The 21,615-nt window shown below is 40.0% G+C and overlaps 1 protein-coding gene across 1 annotated transcript; it reads left to right on the forward strand.

Moving 5' to 3' along the window:
• The first annotated feature begins 241 nt into the window (after window positions 1-241).
• Window positions 242-9,845, forward strand: LOC133903362 (alpha-mannosidase). Its single transcript, XM_062344702.1, has 29 exons — window positions 242-545; window positions 647-730; window positions 1,795-1,883; window positions 1,965-2,139; window positions 2,259-2,378; window positions 2,521-2,607; window positions 2,693-2,764; window positions 2,867-2,980; window positions 3,307-3,407; window positions 3,497-3,590; window positions 3,701-3,868; window positions 3,959-4,042; window positions 4,338-4,403; window positions 4,473-4,529; window positions 4,801-5,020; window positions 5,489-5,625; window positions 5,911-5,979; window positions 6,063-6,122; window positions 6,848-6,919; window positions 7,087-7,134; window positions 7,267-7,386; window positions 7,627-7,692; window positions 7,877-7,989; window positions 8,314-8,398; window positions 8,503-8,613; window positions 8,697-8,792; window positions 8,883-8,930; window positions 9,022-9,090; window positions 9,235-9,845. The coding sequence occupies exons 1-29, from the start codon at window positions 339-341 to the stop codon at window positions 9,421-9,423; spliced, it is 3,021 nt and encodes a 1,006-aa protein (XP_062200686.1). The 5' UTR covers window positions 242-338; the 3' UTR covers window positions 9,424-9,845.
• The last annotated feature ends 11,770 nt before the right edge of the window (window positions 9,846-21,615 follow it).

The raw sequence follows: 21,615 nt of genomic DNA on the forward strand, positions 1-21,615 counted from the left end.
AATAGATTTTTTTTAAAAGAAGACGAGAAATATTGATTTTATTAGACTAGAAAAAAAAAAGCAAAAGTGCCGTATAGAACAGACTACGAACCGTGAAATTTTATTCTTTCAGACAGGGGGGAGTCTCCTTGTTTGTATCACCTCCATTTGGCTGCAGTGCAGACTGGTCACAGCTGCTTTTGACGGAGTCCCCCACGTGGCCGCGACGCCGAACGCCTCGTGAGAAACAAACGCCAGCGCCAGCGCCAGCGCCAGCCGAACGGTGCGTCCGCATTATAGCTAGGCTGCCACTCCATTGACCGTTCCGCTCTGCGCTAGGACGGAGCAAGCCATCAGCAATGGCGTCGATGCCGCCGATGCTGGTGATGGTGTCGGTGCTAGTGCTCGCGGCGGCGAGGGGGGAGTCGGCGGCGGCATACAACGCGAGCGCCGGGGTTACGGTGGAGGGGAAGCTGAACGTGCACCTGGTGCCGCACTCGCACGACGACGTCGGGTGGCTCAAGACCATCGACCAGTACTACGTTGGCTCCAACAACACCATCCAGGTGCGTAACCCATCTACAGCGCCGTGCCGCGCCGCCATGTCGATGTCGGTGTGCTCGGCTCGGCTCTGCTCTGCTCACCGGTTGTTGGGTTTGCGTGGCAGGGCGCGTGCGTGATGAACACGCTGGACTCGGTGGTGGACGCGCTAGCCAGGGACCCCGCCCGCAAGTTCGTCGTCGTCGAGCAGGTACCCATGTGCTCGCCTTCGCCTTCCTTTCCATCGTGCCCCTCTCGCCATTATCTCCACCCGTTATCTGCTGACTGCTCATGTTCCACCCGTCATCGAAACTACTTCTACGCCACTGTACATTTGATAGGTTCCTGAAATGTAACTATGAAATGGTGTGCATTATTGCACACCAATTTGATCTCGATACCGACAAGTAGAAAGAGACCGGAGAGTGCACTGCCATCCAGTTTGGTTGTGGGCTGCTATCGTGTAGTACCTGTGCTACAACTAGGACCACCTTCCACTCCTAGATAGGGATGGACATTCTTCTTTTAGTTTCTGAATTCAGTTGGTCGTCCTTCAATTGGCTTCCATTGATTATCTGAGAAGAAGAGCTGGAGCGGTCGTGGTGTTGTGTGCAGTGTGCTATATGGTGAACATATCCAAAATGTTGTGTATGAAGTGGTATTTACAAATAGGTAAATGAGTAAATAACTTTGCGCTGTAAGATGTTTTATAAATCATCATCCGTAGATTCGGAATGTTATTTTCCTAGAAAGTAGCACTCACAGTTCTTGTACAGTGGCACGGTGCTAATTTTCCTAAAATATATACTTTTGACTGTGCTTATGGTCAAATATTTCAATTGGACATTTAGGGTGTAAATGCACCACATCACATTCAGGCCTTCCTGATCTTGTTTCATCTCAGCAGTGAAGTCCTTTCTTGTCCCTCAAATGCTGCAATCGTGTCTAATTTCAGGCCCTCATCCTTTTCTAATATGTAAATTTTAAGTCTTTGAGCTTTCAACTTTTACTAAAAGTAAAAAAATCTTCTTTGCCACTGACATCTGGGACCCAGACTATCACTGACTTGTACACTTAATCGATTAAGGATAAATTGTTCTTAAATCTGTGCCCAAAGTTCAGGGTTGAAATTTGACTCTCAAAAGGTGAAATGGATCTAGACCAAAGCTTAGGATAAGAAAGGCACTTTTGTCGAGTAATGCTGAATCTTTTTCATTTTCTCAATAAGTAACGCTGAATCATGTTGACTTTGGGACTGACTAAAGATTCCTTCAGGCTTTCTTCCAAAGGTGGTGGGCAGAGAAAAGCCCAAAAATCCAGGCCATAGTCCGCAAGCTAGTTGATTCTGGTCAGCTAGAGTTCATGTATGGAATGTGATTTTTCCTTCTACCCTTTGATTTTGCCTTCAGATTCGCTTTAAAAAAAGATTGGATATTTTGATTCAGAAATGGTGGGTGGTGTATGCATGATGAAGCTGCTGTCCATTATATTGACATGATTGATCAGACCACACTTGGTCACCGGATGATCAAGAAACAATTCAACAAGATTCCAAGGGCTGGGTGGCAAATTGATCCTTTCGGCCATTCTGCAGTTCAAGCTTATTTGCTGGGAGCAGAGGTGATATAAATGATTTTTCAAAGTTTAATTGCTGATAGACTTTTTTCTTCTAGATGAATCAACATGTTACTGTGTGAAGCTTTTGCATTTGACATTTGCTTACTTTATTGCAATTATAGCTTGGTTTCGAATCTATGCATTTTGCAAGAATTGATTACCAAGATAGGGCAAAGCGTAAAGGAGATAAAGGCCTAGAGGTTATATGGCGCGGCTCAAGAACTTTTGGTTCATCCTCACAGGTTCTTCTTGTTCTCTTTCTCACAAATAGTTCTGTATATCCTATTCATTAGCATGAAGGATTAAATTGTAACTTAACCTTTTTCCGTTCATTCAAATTTTAAGTTTTCCTTCAGTGCCATTTAACTGCATTATTAAATGCAGATATTCACAAATGCATTTCCTGTCCATTATAGCCCTCCAAATGGCTTTAGCTTCGAAGTTTTGGCTGAGGATGTCATACCTGTTCAGGTACATGTCTTTACACAAGCAGCTCCAATGATCTCCAGTTCTCCACAGAACCTTACAGATACTTTAATTATACAACCATTTCTAGGATGACCTGTTGCTGTTTGACTATAATGTCGAAGAACGAGTTAATGATTTTGTTGCTGCAGCCATAGCACAGGTAAACTTCCAATTGTTGCGACAGCTCTTGGTTTACTGGAGCAATTTGAAATTAGGTCTTGAACTGAAATCTGGATCTTAATTCTGATGTTTCATTAATCAGGCAAACGTTACGCGTACAAACCACATAATGTGGACCATGGGGGATGATTTTAATTATCAGTATGCTGAATCTTGGTTCCGGAATATGGACAAACTTATCCATCATGTGAACAAGGTATTGCTGATTTTAAACTGACGAGCATTAGTCATTTTTTGCATTCTGAAAATCTTTTTAATTTCTATAAAACATAAGTGACATGTTCTTTTAAGGACCTGTATCATATCTGCGACCATGTGGTTTGGTTCTGCTGATTGCAGGCATACAGGCTTACCAGACTGCATCTCATCAACAAGATGACAACATATACATTATGATATTTTGAGCATCAGCCTAAACACATTAATTAATGTGAATTTCCTATGCAGTTTGGTGACATGCCATAGCTAACTATATCTTGAAAGCATTCGAAAATAAAGAAGATAATGTCCTTAACGCTGCAGGATGGCCGAGTACATGCGTTGTATTCTACTCCGTCCATCTACACAGATGCTAAACATGCATCAAATGAATCTTGGCCAGTAAAATATGATGATTATTTCCCGTAAGTTTCAAACTTAGTAAAGTTCTCAAATGTAGTAAAATAACTGGAAGAATTCGTTCTCTGTGATCTTATTCTATTGAAAATTGCAGCTATGCTGATTCAACAAATGCATACTGGACTGGGTATTTTACAAGCCGGCCTACCTTCAAGCGATATGTTCGAATGCTGAGTGGATATTACCTGGTACGACATCCGTGCACTGCAATTCTACAACTGCGTGAATCATGGGGGTTGTCTAAACCATGTATTGATAAGTTCTAGAATAACTTTGGGAACATGGCATTTCCTGACAGGCTGCACGCCAAATAGAATTTTTGGTGGGTACGAGTTCCTTAGGATTGTTCACTTCCAGCTTGGAAGACGCAATGGGCATTGTCCAGCATCATGATGCAGTCTCAGGTACAGCGAAACAACACACAACTGATGACTATTCGAAACGCCTTGCTCTTGGAACATCTAAGGTTTGTAATTTCCCTTGCATAAATGCTTACATTACAGGGTTCTTTCATTTTGCAATGAAATCTGATATATTAGCTATGCTTATCTTTTAGGTTGAGAAAGGTGTCAACACTGCTCTGACTTGTCTGACAAGTTCCAATGGAACATGTGTGTCCTCAGTAGTAAAATTTAGTCAGGTGAGATAATGTGCACTTGATTTTTTTGGTTTCTATTTTTTTCAAACAGATTTAATTCTAGTACTACTTATCACGTTTCCTTTTTCCATATGTTTCTTCCATATTCTTTTCCATGGTCATTTAAATTTTTATCAAAAGAAGGTAATACGATCAGCTAATATTAGTATTTGACTCTGTTTTAGCATAGAACTTTTATTGTTTTTGTACTATATACTAACTCTGTATAAATTTTTCAAAGGTTGTCATGTGATTCTAGAACTGATGAAACTGTCTCTTTTATTGAATCAATTTTTAGTGCCAACTTCTCAATATAAGCTACTGCCCTTCAACCGAGGAAGCAATTTCAGCAGCAAAGAGTTTAGTAAGTACTATCTGTTCTATCCTAATGTATACAAATTATGATTTCAGATATTGATAGGATCTTCTGCAGGTTGTAGTTGCTTACAATCCTATTGGATGGGAACGTAGTGACTTCATAAGGATTCCAGTGAGTGTCTGAAAACTTTGTTTTGTAACTTCTGATGATCTGTAAAAAGAACATTATAGATCAAAGGTCAAGGGGTTCGTGAAGGGGAAAATATACCCAAATTTGTTCTAAACCTTTCTAATTACGTACAGAAACTGTATTATTCAAAAATCTTTGGTACTCTGCAAACGTACTGGGGGAAATTTGGTGATGTGGTTTTTATCTTCTTTTAGACCCTACCTTCTTGAGTGGCTCTACTTCTAAGGTTACATGATTCTTTTAACATTTTCAGGTCAATGATGAAAACCTAGTTGTAAAAAGTTCTGATGGAACTATTGTTGAGTCCCAACTAATTGAGGTTGATAATGTTACCAGCAATTTGAGGAAGTTCTATGTGAAAGCTAATCTTGGAATCACAACAGACAAGCCCCCTAAGTATTGGCTAGTATTTCAAGCTTCTGTACCACCAATGGGATGGAACTCTTACATCATTTCAAGAAGCGCTAGGACAGGTGAATCACGTCTGCTTAAATATTTGAATTAAACTCCAACATTGATGGTCCACTAGCAAAGAAAAATTGATTTGTTCTAATTGGACAATGAAACTGTATTATCAATAATAAACTGACAGTATAACATTATTGGTAGAGGTACTGAGCTGGATAGCAGGGTAACACAAGCAAATTTAGATGCACTACGTTTCTGCAAATGGGGATGCCAGTCCCCTGGGCACCATATCCTCACTCATGCCTTTTCTTGTGATTTGTAAAATTTAACATGCAACACAATTTATAAGTTTCAAAACTGGTTTCTGTTATTTTCACCAATTTTAACTTTTCTAAAAGAAACTTAAGGTGCCTGCAAATACGATATGATTAGTGGTGATACTCTGGTAGGTCAGTCTGAAAAATAAGATTTATTTGACAGTTTTTATTCATGTTTTAGGTTAATTGACTTAATATTTCCTATAATATGTCCAGGATACAAAAGAACCGGATATGTCTCAGCCATGGTTTCTCCAAGTAACGACACAGTTGAAGTTGGACCAGGGCCTCTAAAAATGTCCTTTTCATCAACATCCGGACAACTCAAGAGGATATTCAATTCTGTCTCAGGGGTGAGTCCTAACACAGACTTTGTTCTGCTAACAGAATGAATGAATTAATAAAACTGTAGAAATATTTCACTTAAGATTTGACACAAATAATTTTAATACCATTAGTTTAATTTTTAGAAACCAGTGTTTCAACTTTTGCATGCTTAGATTTGGCCTATAATAGATCAAAACATTTTTTGGTTTGTAGAGCTTAAACCACTTTATTACGTTACTATTTGTTGGAGCCCTACAGTGTAAGTATATTAATCCTGCTATGTAATATTAAAATTACATTGTTTGTTCCAGGTGGATTTGCCAATTCAACAAAGCTTCCTTTGGTATAGATCAAGCACCGGTGATGCCTTGGATTCACAGGTTCTCTATGGAATCAGACTTTTCTCAACTCAAGGAAATCTGATCACATATTAAATTGTTCTAACATATATTTTTTATTCTAGGCATCTGGGGCGTATATTTTTAGACCAGATGGTAATACACCGACTATTGTTTCAAGATTGGTAATACCTTATGTCTTGTTTGTGTTTGTCAGTTTTATATTCCATTCATCTATCTCCCCTGTGACATTATTTTAACTTGTATAAGTGTAAAGTTTCTATTAATAGTCACTCGAATTATTTATGTTTGCTGTATTTCTCCACATATTTTGATCAATTCAACAAACAAGAGTTTTTTTTATGGTGTAGTATTTATTTTTGGTTCCATCTTGACACCAGGGGGCTTGAAATGTTTGGAAAGGCATAGTGTAATTCCCCACTACTTTTTATGTGTTCCCCAAACCAGTGTCAATGGATTAAAGTTTGGTATTTATCTTTAGTCCCCTCTTATCTTTTAACATCACACGACTTCAAAAGGTGTACTCCCTCTGTTATTTTTGTTTGGCGCTATTGACTTCTTATGGACATGGGGACATACTTGTCCATTCCATAACTTTATACTTCTACAAATCAGTATAATAATAATAAAAATGCATTAAGCGAAACGAATCTACTGAGATTGTTGTTCATGTCTCAAATCTTGATAATTTTAAACGTATTGGTGAGTATAGGCTATATTCAAAGAAAAGAAGTGACTTAATCGATTTTCGATTGCTCTCTGGTAGCTCTGGTAAAATAGTCACTCAAGTACTATTTAATAACATAAGTTTACCCCTCTGTCATGTACTAATTAGAATTTTAAATCCTTTTTTCTCTCCTAATTGATTGATTCTTTTTATTTCCTTCAGGTTCCACTGAAAGTTATCCATGGACCTCTAGTTGATGAAGTGCATCAGCAATTCAGCTCATGGATTTATCAGGTTAGATCTAAAAAATTTCTCCAATTTACATTCCCCATCAGGATTAAGAGTGATTTAGTTCACAAGATCATTGGACCCTAATGTAAGAGCATTACATGGGATTCATTTGCCATCAGACTTTGCTAATTCACTCCTTCGCAGTACTGATTAACATTTTCTTTTTGTAGGTTACACGACTCTACAAGAACAAGGAGCATGCTGAAGTTGAATACACGGTTAGTAACTACTTCCAGCTTTGGAAAAAGATGTTCGTATAATACTTACTTGGTTTGGACAATATGATATTCGAGCGATGCATCTATTATTCAACACTGAATTAACAATTTTGTTCCTCTCATATTTGAAAGATTGGGCCAGTTCCTGTTGGCGATGACGTAGGAAAGGAGATCATCACACGCTTGACAGCAAATATGGCCACGAACAGTACATTTTATACAGATTCTAATGGAAGGGATTTCCTCAAAAGGGTAATGATCGATATAATTGTGCTTTGGATATTTGATATGATAGTCATCTGTTTATAGTTGTTTTAAAATCACACATTTGTATAGTATGTTATTTAACAGATCATTGCCCAACCTTCTATTATATATCTGAACCATTTTTTATGGGGAAAATGGGGGTGCCCTTCTGAATTTAGTTTGCTAGATTTTTTAAATCTTTGTATACTCTCCTTTTACATGGATCACAGAGAATTTCATTTGCAGGTGAGAAACTACAGGGAGGATTGGGACCTTCAAGTAACTCAACCAGTTGCAGGAAATTACTATCCAGTAAGCACAGTATTCACATTTTCAGAGTGAAACTATCTTCTGGTTGTTGGATACCATAATAGAATTTTAGTTACAACATGTTCTCTATACGAAATATTTTGCCATGGGGCGTAATGCTTATATCTTTTAGAATTAGATTCCCGATTTACTAGATTTGAAGATTTCTTACACATAGAATTTTCAGGTCAATCTAGGAGTCTATGTAGCAGATGGAAAATATGAGCTATCTGTACTTGTGGATCGTGCTGTTGGAGCATCAAGTATTCAGGATGGTCAGCTAGAGATTATGCTCCACAGGTATTAGCTGAAGTGCCCTCAGCTAGTTCCAGGATCTTGCTCCTGTGAAAAGAAGTTCCAGGATCTTGCTCCAGATAACCTTCCATTATCCACACACACTATTATAGTTCTAGTTTGTTTTCTGTATCTAAATCTGTCGCCGTTGTTATGAAGAAAAATTATTCCAACTTAGTTTGCCGCCTGTTGAAGTCTATCGCAAAAATCTTAAATTATTCCTACTTAGTTTGCCGCCTGTTGAAGTCTATCGCAAAAATCTGCGTATCAAGTTTTAAGTCTCCCTTGCATACGGAAACTCTCTCTAACCATGAATGTTGCCAATATCAGGCGTATACTTAAAGATGATGGCAGAGGTGTTGGAGAGCCACTAGATGAAGTTGTTTGTGTGGATCAAGATTGCGAGGGGCTCACGGTATACATTTAGTGACAATATTGAATCTGTCTCTATATTCTCCATCAGCATCCTGCTATTCACTTGCTACAGTTATTGTAATTCTGCTTGGAAAAAAATTACAGGCCAGGGGGACTTACTATGTCAATGTCGACAAGCTAGGGCATGGAGCTCACTGGCGACGAACATTTGGCCAGCAAGTTTATTCACCCTTTCTTCTTGCTTTTACTCATGAGGTATATTTGCACAGTCTAACAAACCGTCTGTTTAGTGTTTTCATGCTGTTGCTGTGCCACAGTTAACAATTGTTGTTCTGCAGGATGAGACAAGCTGGAAATCCTACAATGTTGCGAAAACAAGCATCATGGATGGGAATTACAGTCTTCCTGATAATGTCGCAATTGTCACCTTGCAGGTTTCGTAGTACTACCTTCCTTCAACCTGAACCCATAGCATCATATTACCAATAATACATTTGTTAACGGAGCATGGCTTAACATTTCAGAATCTAGATGATGGTACCACACTACTCCGCCTGGCCCATCTTTTTGAGGTATATTTGTAGATTATACATTGTTTTTTTTCTATTTGTTTCTCCTTGATAATGAATTAATGATACTGATTAATCTTCACCGGATCTGCAGGCTGCTGAGGACCCTCAATATTCAGTGATGGCAAAAGTTGAATTAAGGAAGGTGTTTGGAAAGAGAACTGTAAGTAATTTCACTGCACTTCATGTTTATTGATCAGCAGAACTTGTTGTAAAATAATCCTGTAGCGTTGATTGCACGCTTATAAATAGTTCTCGATCAGAACCGAGACTTAGCGTTAAATGTTAATGCTGTTCCATTCTGCAGATCAAGGAATTGACCGAGACTAATCTTTCAGCAAATCAAAAGAAATCAGAGATAAAGAAGCTAAATTGGAATGTCATTGGGGACACCGAAAGTGGTCCCGACCCAGTGAAAGGTGGCCCGGTTGACAGTCAAGCTCTCGTTGTTGAGTTGGGACCTATGGAGATACGCACTTTCTTGCTTAAATTCTGAACTGCAACTGCATGTCTGCATTGTTTAAAAATCAAGAACACTTGGGAGGAATTGATGTGTCTTCGTTAAGAGAGGGCACCCAAATCTTAGTCAAAGACGACTCAAACTCGGGTTATGGGATGTGCACGCCCACACCAAATAAGTTAGTTCCTGTAATTGCTACACGTGTTATAGGAAATTACTGCGCTGTTCTTTTTTCATATAGTTTTTTCTCATTATATTGTATCTGAAACGCATATCTTCCGCCTGAAACGGATATCTTTGTATCTTTTTTCTTTTTTTATTTTTAACTTATATTTATGAGATAATAAAATATGACAAAAGCTACACCATAAATAGGTTCACGTAAGAGCGTTCGAAGGGATCAGAACAATTATGATATGCTTCCAAAATATGAAATAAAAAAATTGCTGTTGCTTCAATGTTTTTCTTAGGAGAAGAGTTGTTGCTTCTTCCATGTTGACGGAAATATGTTTTGATCTTCATAGTAGTTTAATTTTGAAGCTGCAGCTAGTATTTTCTTGTCATGTTTATCTCAAAATATCCATGCAACTTGCTGGATACTTTCAACTGTTGAGCTTGTTGGACCTAGTTCTTGGAATTGTTGTTGATAGATGGGAGCAGGGTGTAGAGTACCGGAGACACACTTATAAACGGAAGGTTCTGATTTATTTATTTATTTAAGTTTTTTATTAATTCCAATTTAAAGTTTGTAATATAATTAAGCTAGATGCAATTAGAATTCAGAAGATTATCGACATATATAAGCCAAACCTAACCAGATCCTGCCGGTTTGACCAAGCTAGTCTGGTAATTTATTCAATTAGTTGAACTGTTTTTGCTTTCTTTGTTGAATTATTTATTTCTCTTTTGGTATGTTGGTTAAAAAAAGGCACAAAGACTAATTTTGTCTTAGACCTATTGGCTGCATCCGTCACGGGAAAGGGTTATCGGAAGGAACAGATCGCCTGAGGTTGTACTGTTGTTTTGCGAGTTACACGTAATAAATTAATATCAAAGCGTACGAGTCAATTGCAGTTTTCCACCAGTGTTCCAGGGTTATCGAACTCGAAAAACAAGTGGATCGTTATCTAAATTGTAAGTTTCTGCTACTAACGAGAACGTTGCAATGATGGAAAATAAAATTAAGAACTAAGCAGGAAGATTAATATGAGAAGCTAGGGTTGTAGCTATATTAATTAGAATCACCACGTGAAAAACAGACAAAGAGACATGATTTAGTGACGACTTCTTCTACGACCTGTCACTTATGTAACCTCATGTCAGCATCGGATCTTGATCCGTCACTAATAACAGATCATTAGTGATGGGTGTCACTTATCACATTATCACTTATGATCTTATCACATTATCACTTATGATCTGATTATAAGTGACGGGTCTTTTTCACCAGTTATAAGTGACGAGTCATATTACGACTCGTCACCTATTATCTGGTCATAAGTGACGGGTCTCCCTGCAATAGTCATAAGTGACAGGTTATATTACAACTTGTCACTGATGACTTAGCTCTGTTATAAGAGCTGATCAGCTACTATGCGCGTCCAACAGTTACATAACTTAACATTACTATGCGTATAGTAGATCTGATGATTTTTTTCAGTTCCACTAGAGACTCTAATATCTTGTTGATTTGAAGTTTGAATTGTTGCTAGGTCTTTGAAGGTTTGCGTCTCTCCTTTCCTCTTTCTCGAACCCCTATTTGATAGATTTTTTTGTGCTTTGAGTTGTAATCGATCATTTTACATCTTTATCCAAAATCTTAGTACAAGTGAGTTAAATTTAAGTTAGATTTGATACTAAGTTTGCCCGATCTACCGCGAGATGCCATAGCTCTAGTGCAATTGTATGGAAATTTTAATCGCATGCTTAATCATGTAATTAAGATAATTGTTAATGAAGAACGGATATTTTTACATTGGAGATGGCAGACAGAAGTTGAATGTACCTTAAGACTCGGACTTGTTCGGAGTACATGAGCGGGGTAAAGTATTATATGAGTGCTGTTTTGGTGGATATGAAAGATCATGGTAAAACAACATTGTATTGTCTATGTCATGATTGCAGGAATGATAAAAAGTCCTCGAAATCAGACAATGTTCATGCATACTTGGTTATACGTGAATTTAAAGAGAATTATACATGTTGGAACAAACATGGCGATGAAAGCCTTAATGGATCGGAGCCTCCATACGGACAGTATGGATCAAGGACTTACATCCGGTGATATGGATCATGATCTTAGGGACGAGGACATATTATGTTTCAATTATAATGATCTTGAGGATTTTGTGGAGAATGTGGATCAGATGGCGGGGAATGTCGAGCGATACGACGAGTATAATAGTGGTGAGTTTGCTAAATTCTAGAAATTTGTGCGAGATTCCAAGACACCTCTTTATCCTAACTGTAAGGAGAAGTACACGTAGCTATTTGAGGACCTAAAGCTTCTACAGTTGAAGGCAACTCATGGTTGGACTGATAAGAGTTTTGAAGTATTGCTGGATCTGCTAAGGAACATACTACCGGAGGGGAACTTGGTGCCCGAGGGCTTCTACGACGCGAAGAAGATAATTTGTCATTTAGAACTGGAAATAGAAAAAAATACATGCATGTAAGTAGGATTGTATCTTGTTTCATGGAGAGTATGCAGAGCTGGATCAATGCCCCGTTTGTAGAACCCATCGATATAAGAGTAGAAATGACTGTGGTGATAGGGATGGAGGCAAGAAAAGTAAAGGTCCTCCTAGGAAGGTGTTATGCTATTTTTCTGTAATTTCCCATCTAAAGCGTTTGTTGGCTAATAAAAAGGAGGCATAATTGGTGCGTTGGCATAAGGAGGGTTGTAAGAATGACACAATGATACAGCACTCGGCGGATTCCGCTTAGTGGTGAACTATTGATTCCATATTTGGTTGGTTCACTGAAGAATTAAGAAATATTAGGTTTGCTATGAGCACAGATGGCATGAATCCATTCGGTAATATGAGTACCTCACATACAACCTGGCCTATTATATTGTCGATCTACAACCTTCCACCCTGACTTTGTAACAAGTGAAAATATATTATGTTATCGATCTTAATATTAGGGCTGAAATAATTTGACAATGATATTGATGTGTACCTCAAGCCTTTATTCGAAGGAACTCTAGTTGGAAAGCATCGAGGTTTGAGATCAGTACAAGCAAGAGTACTTTACCTTGCATGCCATGTTATTCGTCACCATCAATGATCTGCCAGCACTTCGTAATTTGTCAGGTCAGAGCAAAAGAAAAGGTGAAGCTTGCCCCCATTGCTTAGATGACACATGTAGTTTGAGGTTGAAAAACTCAAAAAATAGTGTACATGTGTCATCAGCGTTTCCTTCACAAGAAACACCTGTATCGAAACATGGACAAGTAGTTCGATAGTATAAGGGAGAAAGCGTTACCTCCAAGGTATTTCAGTAGGAAAGATGTTCACAATTATGTTAAGAATATCAATGTTGTCCTTGGCAAGCAAAAAAGATCTTCCAAGGATGATGAAAAAAAGAGAATGTGAAACAAGAAATCAATACTATTCGAGCTAGAGTATTGGGAAAAATTAGATGACTGCCACTCTATCGACAATATGCTTGTAAACAAGAATATCTATGAGAGTCTGATCGGTACATTGCTCCAAATGAAAGGAAAATGAAAGGATCACGAGAATGCAAGAGCTGACCTTGAAGAAATAGTCTTAAGGCTGGAGCTCCATGCACATGATACGGACAAAGGAAAACACCTACCCCAGTAGCTATCACTCTCTCTAAGAAGGAGAAAAAAGAATTCTATGAGTTCTTGCACAGTGTGAAAGTTCCCTCCAGTTACTCGTCTAACATCGTAAGACTTGTTTTGGTGAAAGAGCTGAAAATAAATTTTACCATGATAAAGTCTCATGATTGCCATGTGATGATGACGTCACTACTTGCAGTAGATATTAAGAACATCCTCCCAATTAAGGTTCGCGAGGCTATCCTGAGCCTATGCTTTTTCTTCAATGCAATTGAATAAAAGGTGCTCGATCCAGACTCGCTGGAGGAGCTAGAAAAAAGACACTTTGAGACCATGTATTCTTGAGGTGTATTTTCTACTATCATCTTTTAATATCATGGTACATCTCACTGCTCACCTTGTGAAGGAGATACACCACTTTGGCCCTGTGTTCCTGCACATGTTTCCATATGAGAGATATATAGGCGTTCTCAAGTTGTACATAAGGAATCGAGCCTTTCCTGAGGGATGCATCGTGCAGGGTTATGCGACGGAGGAGGCTTGTAGGTGTAGGGGTTCTTGGGAAGATGACACTAACTCGTGATATGAAGGCATACGACCAATCTCAATTCCTCATTCTGCAACAAATGAGCGAAGTGTGCCCATATATCGATAAGCACAAGCAGATTCTACTTGAAGAGAATCCAGGATAGATCGAAGCTTGGGTTGCGAGGAAACATATGCAAAGGTTCACGACTTGGTTCCGAGATCGAATCAGACAATCAAGTACTCCTACAAGTGCTCTGATAAAAAATGGCAATAGACCCTATATACACAATTATGACATATCAAGGGTACGATATAAATAGATACATATTTTACACAGTTGCCCAAGATAAGAAGAGCATATACCAGAATAGTGATGTCCATATAGATGCTTATGACAACGACATGCAGAGGGGTACATACTATGGTCAAATAGAGGATATCTGGGAGCTAAACTACTTGGGATTCAAAGTAGCCCTATTTCGGTGCCGTTGAGTATATGGGGCAAAGTGTGTCACTAATGACAATATGGATTCACTAGCATTGATCTTAAATATGTCGGATACAAGTCTGAACCATTCGTACTCACTAAAGATGTTCGCTAAGTCTTTTATGTGACTAACACAACAAAGAAGAAATGCTATGTGGTTTTCGTTCGGAAAAGACGCATCATCGGAGTTGCAAACAACGTTGATGAGGATGAGTTCAATCAATTCGATGAAATCCCTCCTTTTGCTATAGCAATCGTGCCACACCTTTTACCAACCGAGAAAACTCCATACCCGCATTCCGATCATAACGAAGGGATCAATGTCAAGAAAGCACAAAAACTGTGAATTTTTGTAATATTAATGTCAAATTTAAACTTATATATAATATTAATGACGAATTTGTAATATTAATGTCAAATCTATAATATTAATGTCAAATTTGAATTTTAGGTTTCATGTTATTTGAATTTGTAATATTAAGGGTTTGCTTACATATAACAAGTTAGATGGTTTTGAATTTGAATTAATTGTAAAATTCCATATAACAATTTTATGAATTTGAATCTGAAAGATTTCTATCAAAGTGATAGGTGACGGGTGATACTCTTCACCCGTCATCTATTATAAATAAAAGGTGATGGATGAATAGTATGACTAGTCACCTTTTACCTTTTATAAGTCATAGGTGATGGGTTAAAAGTATCACCTGTCACCTATGATTTATTACAAGTGACGGGTGATTATCATAGCTGATGGGTGATACCCTTAACCTATCACCTATTACTTATATGCATGTATATATATAGGCTCAGTCCCACCCTCCTCCGTGTCATTTTGCCTAAGTCCCAGCCTGCTCGCCCGTAGCACCCGCTCACACTAGGGTTCGCTGCCGCCCTGCTCCACCGCGCCTCTCTGACATGCCGCTGTGCTTCCTCCTCATCCCTGGCGTGCCACCCGACCTCCTCATCCCGACGCACCATCCCAGCCTCCTCCTTCCCCACCAGCTGTGAGCCCCGGTCTCCTCCTCGCTGGATCCGAGCTCCCCGATGCGCAGCCGTGCTTCCTCCTCGTCCCCGACGCGCCGTTCGATCTCCTCGTCCTTGACACGCCGCCCTGGCCTCCTCCTTCGCCACCAACTGCCTGCTCCGATCTCCTCCTCCCCGAATCCAAGCTCCCAATGCGCAACCGTGTTTCCTCCTCGTCCCCGACGCGTCACTTGGCTTCCTCATTGCCAACCCGCTACCTCGGCCTCTTCCTTCCCCACGAGGTGCATAGGGTTTCTGAGACAACGGTAGAGTTGTCGTGCCTAGTCTCGATCATTAGTTCCTTTCAGTGGGTGACTATGCGAGTACTTTTCTCCTCCTCTGTTCTGAGTAGTAAGATTGTATGTGATGTGATACTCGATGATGAATATATGATCTGAGATTGGGCATGTTTTTCTAAGTACAATGGTTTAGGCTTGTACTATGTTATGTCTATGCAGCACTGTCCATGATGATTTAAATCTAGAGATTTATGGATAGGTTCTAAAACTAGATGAGAACTTAGAAATATGCCCAGTAGATGATGTGTTCCATGGAACAGTTAGGGAGCAGGACCTGTGTTGTCTGGGGCCAACTGTTGTAAAGTATCTGAGAGCAATTCTTTTTGTAATTACAACCTGCTGTTCAATTACTGCTTTAAACATGATGTATGACATTTTTGCTTATGAAATGCTGTCACTTTCATACCAAATCATGTTTTCTCTATTCTGGACAGCACCGATACATATTCATATTTGCTTGATGATGACTTGATACACTGAGATTGGGCATGTTTATGAGTACAATAGTCTAAACCTGTGATCTCTCTAGTTGTTTGATACATCTGGTAGCTCCCGGAGATTTTAGTTGATGGTATTCTCCTGTCTATATGTCGAGATTCATTTTTATCTACTGTCAGTACATATTTTGAATCCTGTTGTTCTCTCTGTATCTCTATCTCGGCAGCAAACTAATAGTTCTGTTTAGAGTTTATGCTCTCTGAATTGGCACAACATTATTGTCCATGGTATTGTTTGTTCTTGAGGGCCTTGTCCAGGTTCTAGTAACTAGTTGAGAACTTTATAAACTGTCCAGACAATGATGTACTCAATAGAACAATTAGGGGGCATGACCTTGATTGTCCTAGGGCAATTGTTATTAATTTTCTAAGAGCAATTCTTTTAACATCTACGTAATTTTCAGTACTTTATTCTTACATGATGGATGGTGCTCTTTCTTTTGAACTATTGGTACATTCTTGCAAGATCATGTTTAACCATTATATGTTGTTCTACTCTTAAAGTAGTAATATGACATATAGAAGGTAAGGTTAGACTGGTAATGAAAATTTTCTTTGATATAGCATGTCTTTGATATACCATTATCTGTCTTTGATAAATGTACCATGCACAATAATCTAGATGATAGTTCGACTAGTAGATTTAATCACCATGATTATATTACACTTGATTAAACGAAAATCCTTTGAATCTACCATGTTCTTAACCTTGATTCCTTTTCTTTCCTCTAAGAAGACTGTCACCCCTAAGAAACAACAAACATAGAGGATGCTCACACTAGCGGCTGCTCGGCATAAGATGGGGCATATAGGAGTCCAAGCTCGCACCCGTCGTCCCCCTTCGGCAGCAGCGAAAGCCAACGCTCGTATCACAGTCCGAGCCCTATTCCGCGCGAACGAGAGAGCCGACGTCAGACAAGTAGCTCTGAATATGATCCCGCCAAAGAGGTATTGATATAAGTCAATGCATTTTATACTTCTTGAATAGAGGAATATTTTTTGTTTATATTAACTCCCCTTGTTTTCTCTCTAGATAGAGGAAGCGTACTCTCCAAGTCAGACAGCTGGTAGTAGTGCACGAGTCTAGAAGCCAAGGACACAAACACAGTGACGAAAAAAAAGATTGAGCCGAATTTCATTGCAATCAATTAGAAGAATAAAGAAGAATTACTGCATTTCGTAACTGATTTTTTTTCTGTTTCGCTTCTTTTTTTTATACCTTCGTTATATCTAGTTTTATCTACTTAATCGATGGTATCTAACGGCTGGAACTAGAATTTGATCACCTTCCATACTTCACAAGCTGCGGCTAGTTTAGGACTCCATTTGCAAGCTTGTCAGATAATTTCATTACATCACGGGAATCGATGCTAACAGGCTGTCTACGGATGAAAAGGCCTTGAATAGATTCTAGAGGGTCATAGGGCTCATTGCTCGGGAGAGGGTGCCAATAACGACTAAGTTCGATGACCTTAGTGACGAAGGGAAGAGAGACTTGTTTGATAATGTCATCAAGGAGTATCTGATGTACCTTGAAAATATGAGGGAGTGTCAAACGATCGCCCCGATCAATGCAGCAATGAAAGCGATCACGACACTTCACCGAAGTTTTAAGATCAAGCTTGTTAATCGGTACTTGGCTAAAGGGGTGGTGCCCTTCGAGAGCTATAAGCACTTGAAAAAGGAAGATTGGGATGCTTTTGTGCAGATGAAGAATTCAAAGCAGTTCAAAAAGGAGAGTGAGGAGAAGAAGCAGCTTTGGACTAGGAACAAGCACAACCACATGTAGCAAAATGGTCCTATTAGTCCATGATTGTGATTTTGGTGATTATTGATAACATAGTTAATGTGACTAATATATTTGTCAAGAATATAGGTTAGTAGGTCTCATGGATGAAATACATGAAGAAGTCACCGCAACCGGGATAAAGTTGGACTGAATTGGAGAAGTTTCAGAAAGATTTGCCTCACCGGATGGTCCTGTGCTCTGGGTATTGAACTCACTGGAGCTTTGATTGCTTATCAAGATAGAAAGAGGATAAGTTCACCGGATGCTCCGATGTATAACTTGATGAAATCACCGGATGAATTCTTGGGTGACACGTGGCCAAAATTGTTAAAAGTGTTACAATGGATGGCCTGGTGTTAGTGTTGAAACTGCACCAGAGCATATTTAGCAAAGGGGAGAGAGGCTTGAAGACCTCACCGGAAGGTCTGGTGATCAAAGAAGATACACACCGGAGCGTTTGGTCCAGAAAAGGTTGCAGCCATTGAAGTTGAAGATCAAAGCATCGGATGGTCCGGTGATCAGTGTGTTGCACACACTAGACAATGAATAGTGCAAAGAGACAGAATGAAGTTCAACGCAACGTATGGTCCGTTGATCAATGTGTTGCACACACAGACAATGAATAGTGCAAATAGGCAGGCCGAAGATTAACACATCGGATGATCCGGTGATGAAGGATGTGCACAACGGAGCATTATTTCTTGAGAGGGTTGCATTGGCTCGGTTGGCTGAAGTAACTCACCAGATAGTCTGGTGATGAAGTAATGTGCACCGGATGCTTACACCAGAACAATTTACATCGAGAAGAAGGAAAGACTCGGATGGCTCACGATATTTCACTAGATAGTCTGGTGATGAAGATTAAGTATACACTAGTGTGTCCGGTGTTCACAGAGGCTTGAGTGAGGTTTCAACGGCTAGTTTGTGAGAGTGTACTTACCGGATGATCCGGTGTTAACAACTTTTCTGAACCATTGGGTCAACGGCCAGTGCGCGGGTTTGAGGCTATAAATACCTCTCCACTCAGTCATTTGAAGGAGTGGCATGCTGCTGGAGTTTAGAGAAGTTCATGTACACCTGAGAAGACATCCAAGTTACCAAAGTGCTTAAAGTGATTATCCAAGGCGATTAAGCACAAGATTAGAGAGTGTTTAGTGCTTATAGTCCTAGAGAGAGTGTTGCTAGGGGATTTCTGCCTAGAGAGTGGATCAAGGTGTGATCCAACCTTGTACCAAGTGGTACGCCAGTACCTTAGAGTCTTGGTAACTCACCGGCAAGCTTGTTGACCCTTCGACTTGGTGTGAAGTGGTGGCAAGGTGATTGTGTGGGGGCGCGGAGACCCTTGCCTTAGTGGCTCAAGCTCCAAAGTGATTACGATGGCAAGGAACTGGAAGAGAGGCTAGTGGTGAGACCTTGCCTTGGTGGTTTGGTGGCTATCCGGGTGGAGACCTTGTCTTTGTGACTTGGTAGCTCAAGAGTTGTGACAGGGTGCCAACCGGGAGCATATCCTTTGTGGAGCTCCAATATGAACTAGGGTGGCATTCATTCCATGGATACCACAGGAAAAAAATTCTTGTGCCGAGTTTACTCTCTCTACCTTACTTACTTTCCCGCATTTACATTCTTGCAATTTACCTTCTTAGATAGGTTGCAAGCGCTTTGATCGGTAGAGTAGACACACTAGATAAACCAAGAGCACATTTCGATAGAAATTGATATAGGTTTATCTTGTGTTGTTTTTGGAGCTAAAATAATTCTAAGTATCCTAATTCACCCCCCTCTTAGGACGTCACTGATCCCTTCACCACAGGATCAGCGCAACTGAGTACGTGGGGTAAAGGGTGAAATGGCAGGCAGAGGATGAAAAGTCAGCCAAAGAAAGCCATAAGAATCCTTGTTGCAATTACCAGGACAATTGCGATCATATTTGCGTGCAAGGGGTGAGTTGTCTGAAAGCGGAGAAACGGTGAGCTGTCTGAAAGCGGAGAAATCACATTTAGAAATAGTGAAATCCGGTCAATTGCAAACAAAGTAAAAGAAAAGATTCTATCACTAGGGTCAGGGAACATGATGTTCTCTTAGTGGCACTGGGAAATCCGGAGCACCCAGGTCGAGTGCGAGGTGTATCCAGTTCCTAGGGCTAGAAATATGGCTTTCGCGAATACCTCAAAATGTACAAGAAAATGAAGAGGTTGGGTGCAGTGGACATGAATGCATTCACACAGGACATCACCCGGAAAGTTTATGCAAACATCATGCAAACACTTGCAGCACAGGGAATATAGATTTCCATCCTAGAGGAAGCTAGCCCCGAAACTGCTTAGAAGAGTAGCTACGCCTCAAAGGAGGTCGACCAACCAGTTGCCGTCGTGACTGAGTTGGATATGATTGACCTGCTAGAAGGGCCCACGCCCTGCAGCCTTGTAATTAGGCTTGGCAGGTACGAGGTTGTAAGGGGCCAGGTGCTTCCAGACGTCCATACCTTACATACGGTCCTGATACGTGCTAGCTATGCTGTAGCTATGGTGTATATGGTATATAGCAATGCCACCAATCACGTGTTGGAGCTCCCCCCAATGATGAAGTCACAACTCTGGATGAAGCTCTTCATCAAATGATCCCATGGAAGAGGGGTGACATCATGGTCCCCAGTGCATCCTAGTCTCGACGAGCTTCAAGTGCATCACCATCGCGCCCCTCACTTCTAGAGAAGGCAGCTTCATTGCCTTCTTCTCCTCTAGAGAAGCCAACTTCACTGCCTTCTCCTCCACATCTGATGGCCTCGTTTCCAGCACCAAAGAAGAAAAAGGGAGCCAGGAAGAAAGGCTCTAAGAAGCACATGCCGAAGAGGTCGAAGGCCATTGTACCGGCGAAGAAGTCCAAGAATATTGGAGCAGCGTGGACTAGTGCTAACACGAAATTCCAATATGGGAAACCCTTGATAATGGTAGATGACATAACAAGGGCGGGACAAGCATGTGTTGACCTACATAATTACTACATGCAGACTTCTAGAGAAACCAAGGCTCAATCCATAGTCGTACAGTACAAATGACGATACTTCTTAACTGAAGACAACTACTTCCTTATGGGTTTCAATGACTTATATACCTCTTCAACCTTGATGCCATGGATGTATATTACGGATCTTCACATTGTAAGTCCCTTGAAACTGGACATTCATTAATTAATACCACTAAGTCTTGAATCTAACTATAAGTCTTGAATCTAACTATATTCTTATCTGTGGACACTTGATCAAAGAAACAAAGAAGAACAAGGAGCCCATCGGATTTCACTGCCTAGCAACTGCATTATAACAACGAGATTCCGCTTCTTGGATCTAAACATCATGTTTACATCCAATTCGCTAAGATGATAACCGGCTCAATCACACCAAACCATGCATTGCAACCATAAACACAAATAAGAATGGATTAACTCTCATTGTTTTATGTCACAAGATCCCCACACCTGAAAAAGGAATACAATACAAGATGGACATTAAGCATGGTTAACTTCGAGAGCCTCGGCCTTGATTTCTAGATGCCCCCGCTGCTTGTTAGCCCCTTTATTTATAGTCACCAGGCAGCAGTAGATTAGGGAAAGAATCGAGTACAATACATGTGGGTAAAAGCTATATAAATCCATACCCATGAACTAATTTTTAAACTCGCGTCTGCACCCATTACCTACCACGTGTAAAAACTGAAACCCGTACCCGTCACCTGTGGGTATCACATACCTACGGACATGCTCGTATACCCGCCAATATAATAAACATGCATTGA

Source organism: Phragmites australis, chromosome 21 (genome assembly GCF_958298935.1).
Source record: "Phragmites australis chromosome 21, lpPhrAust1.1, whole genome shotgun sequence".
NCBI classification, from domain to species: domain Eukaryota; kingdom Viridiplantae; phylum Streptophyta; class Magnoliopsida; order Poales; family Poaceae; genus Phragmites; species Phragmites australis.

What these genes read in the sequence shown, in the direction of transcription:
- LOC133903362 (XM_062344702.1), top strand. Translation starts at nt 339, where the DNA reads ATGGCGTCGATGCCGCCGATGCTGGTGATGGTGTCGGTGCTAGTGCTC. An exon ending in CTTTTGGTTCATCCTCACAG is followed by an intron (nt 2,379 to 2,520) that starts GTTCTTCTTGTT and finishes TATTAAATGCAG; the next exon opens with ATATTCACAAATGCATTTCC. An exon ending in AAGATTGCGAGGGGCTCACG is followed by an intron (nt 8,399 to 8,502) that starts GTATACATTTAG and finishes AAAAAATTACAG; the next exon opens with GCCAGGGGGACTTACTATGT.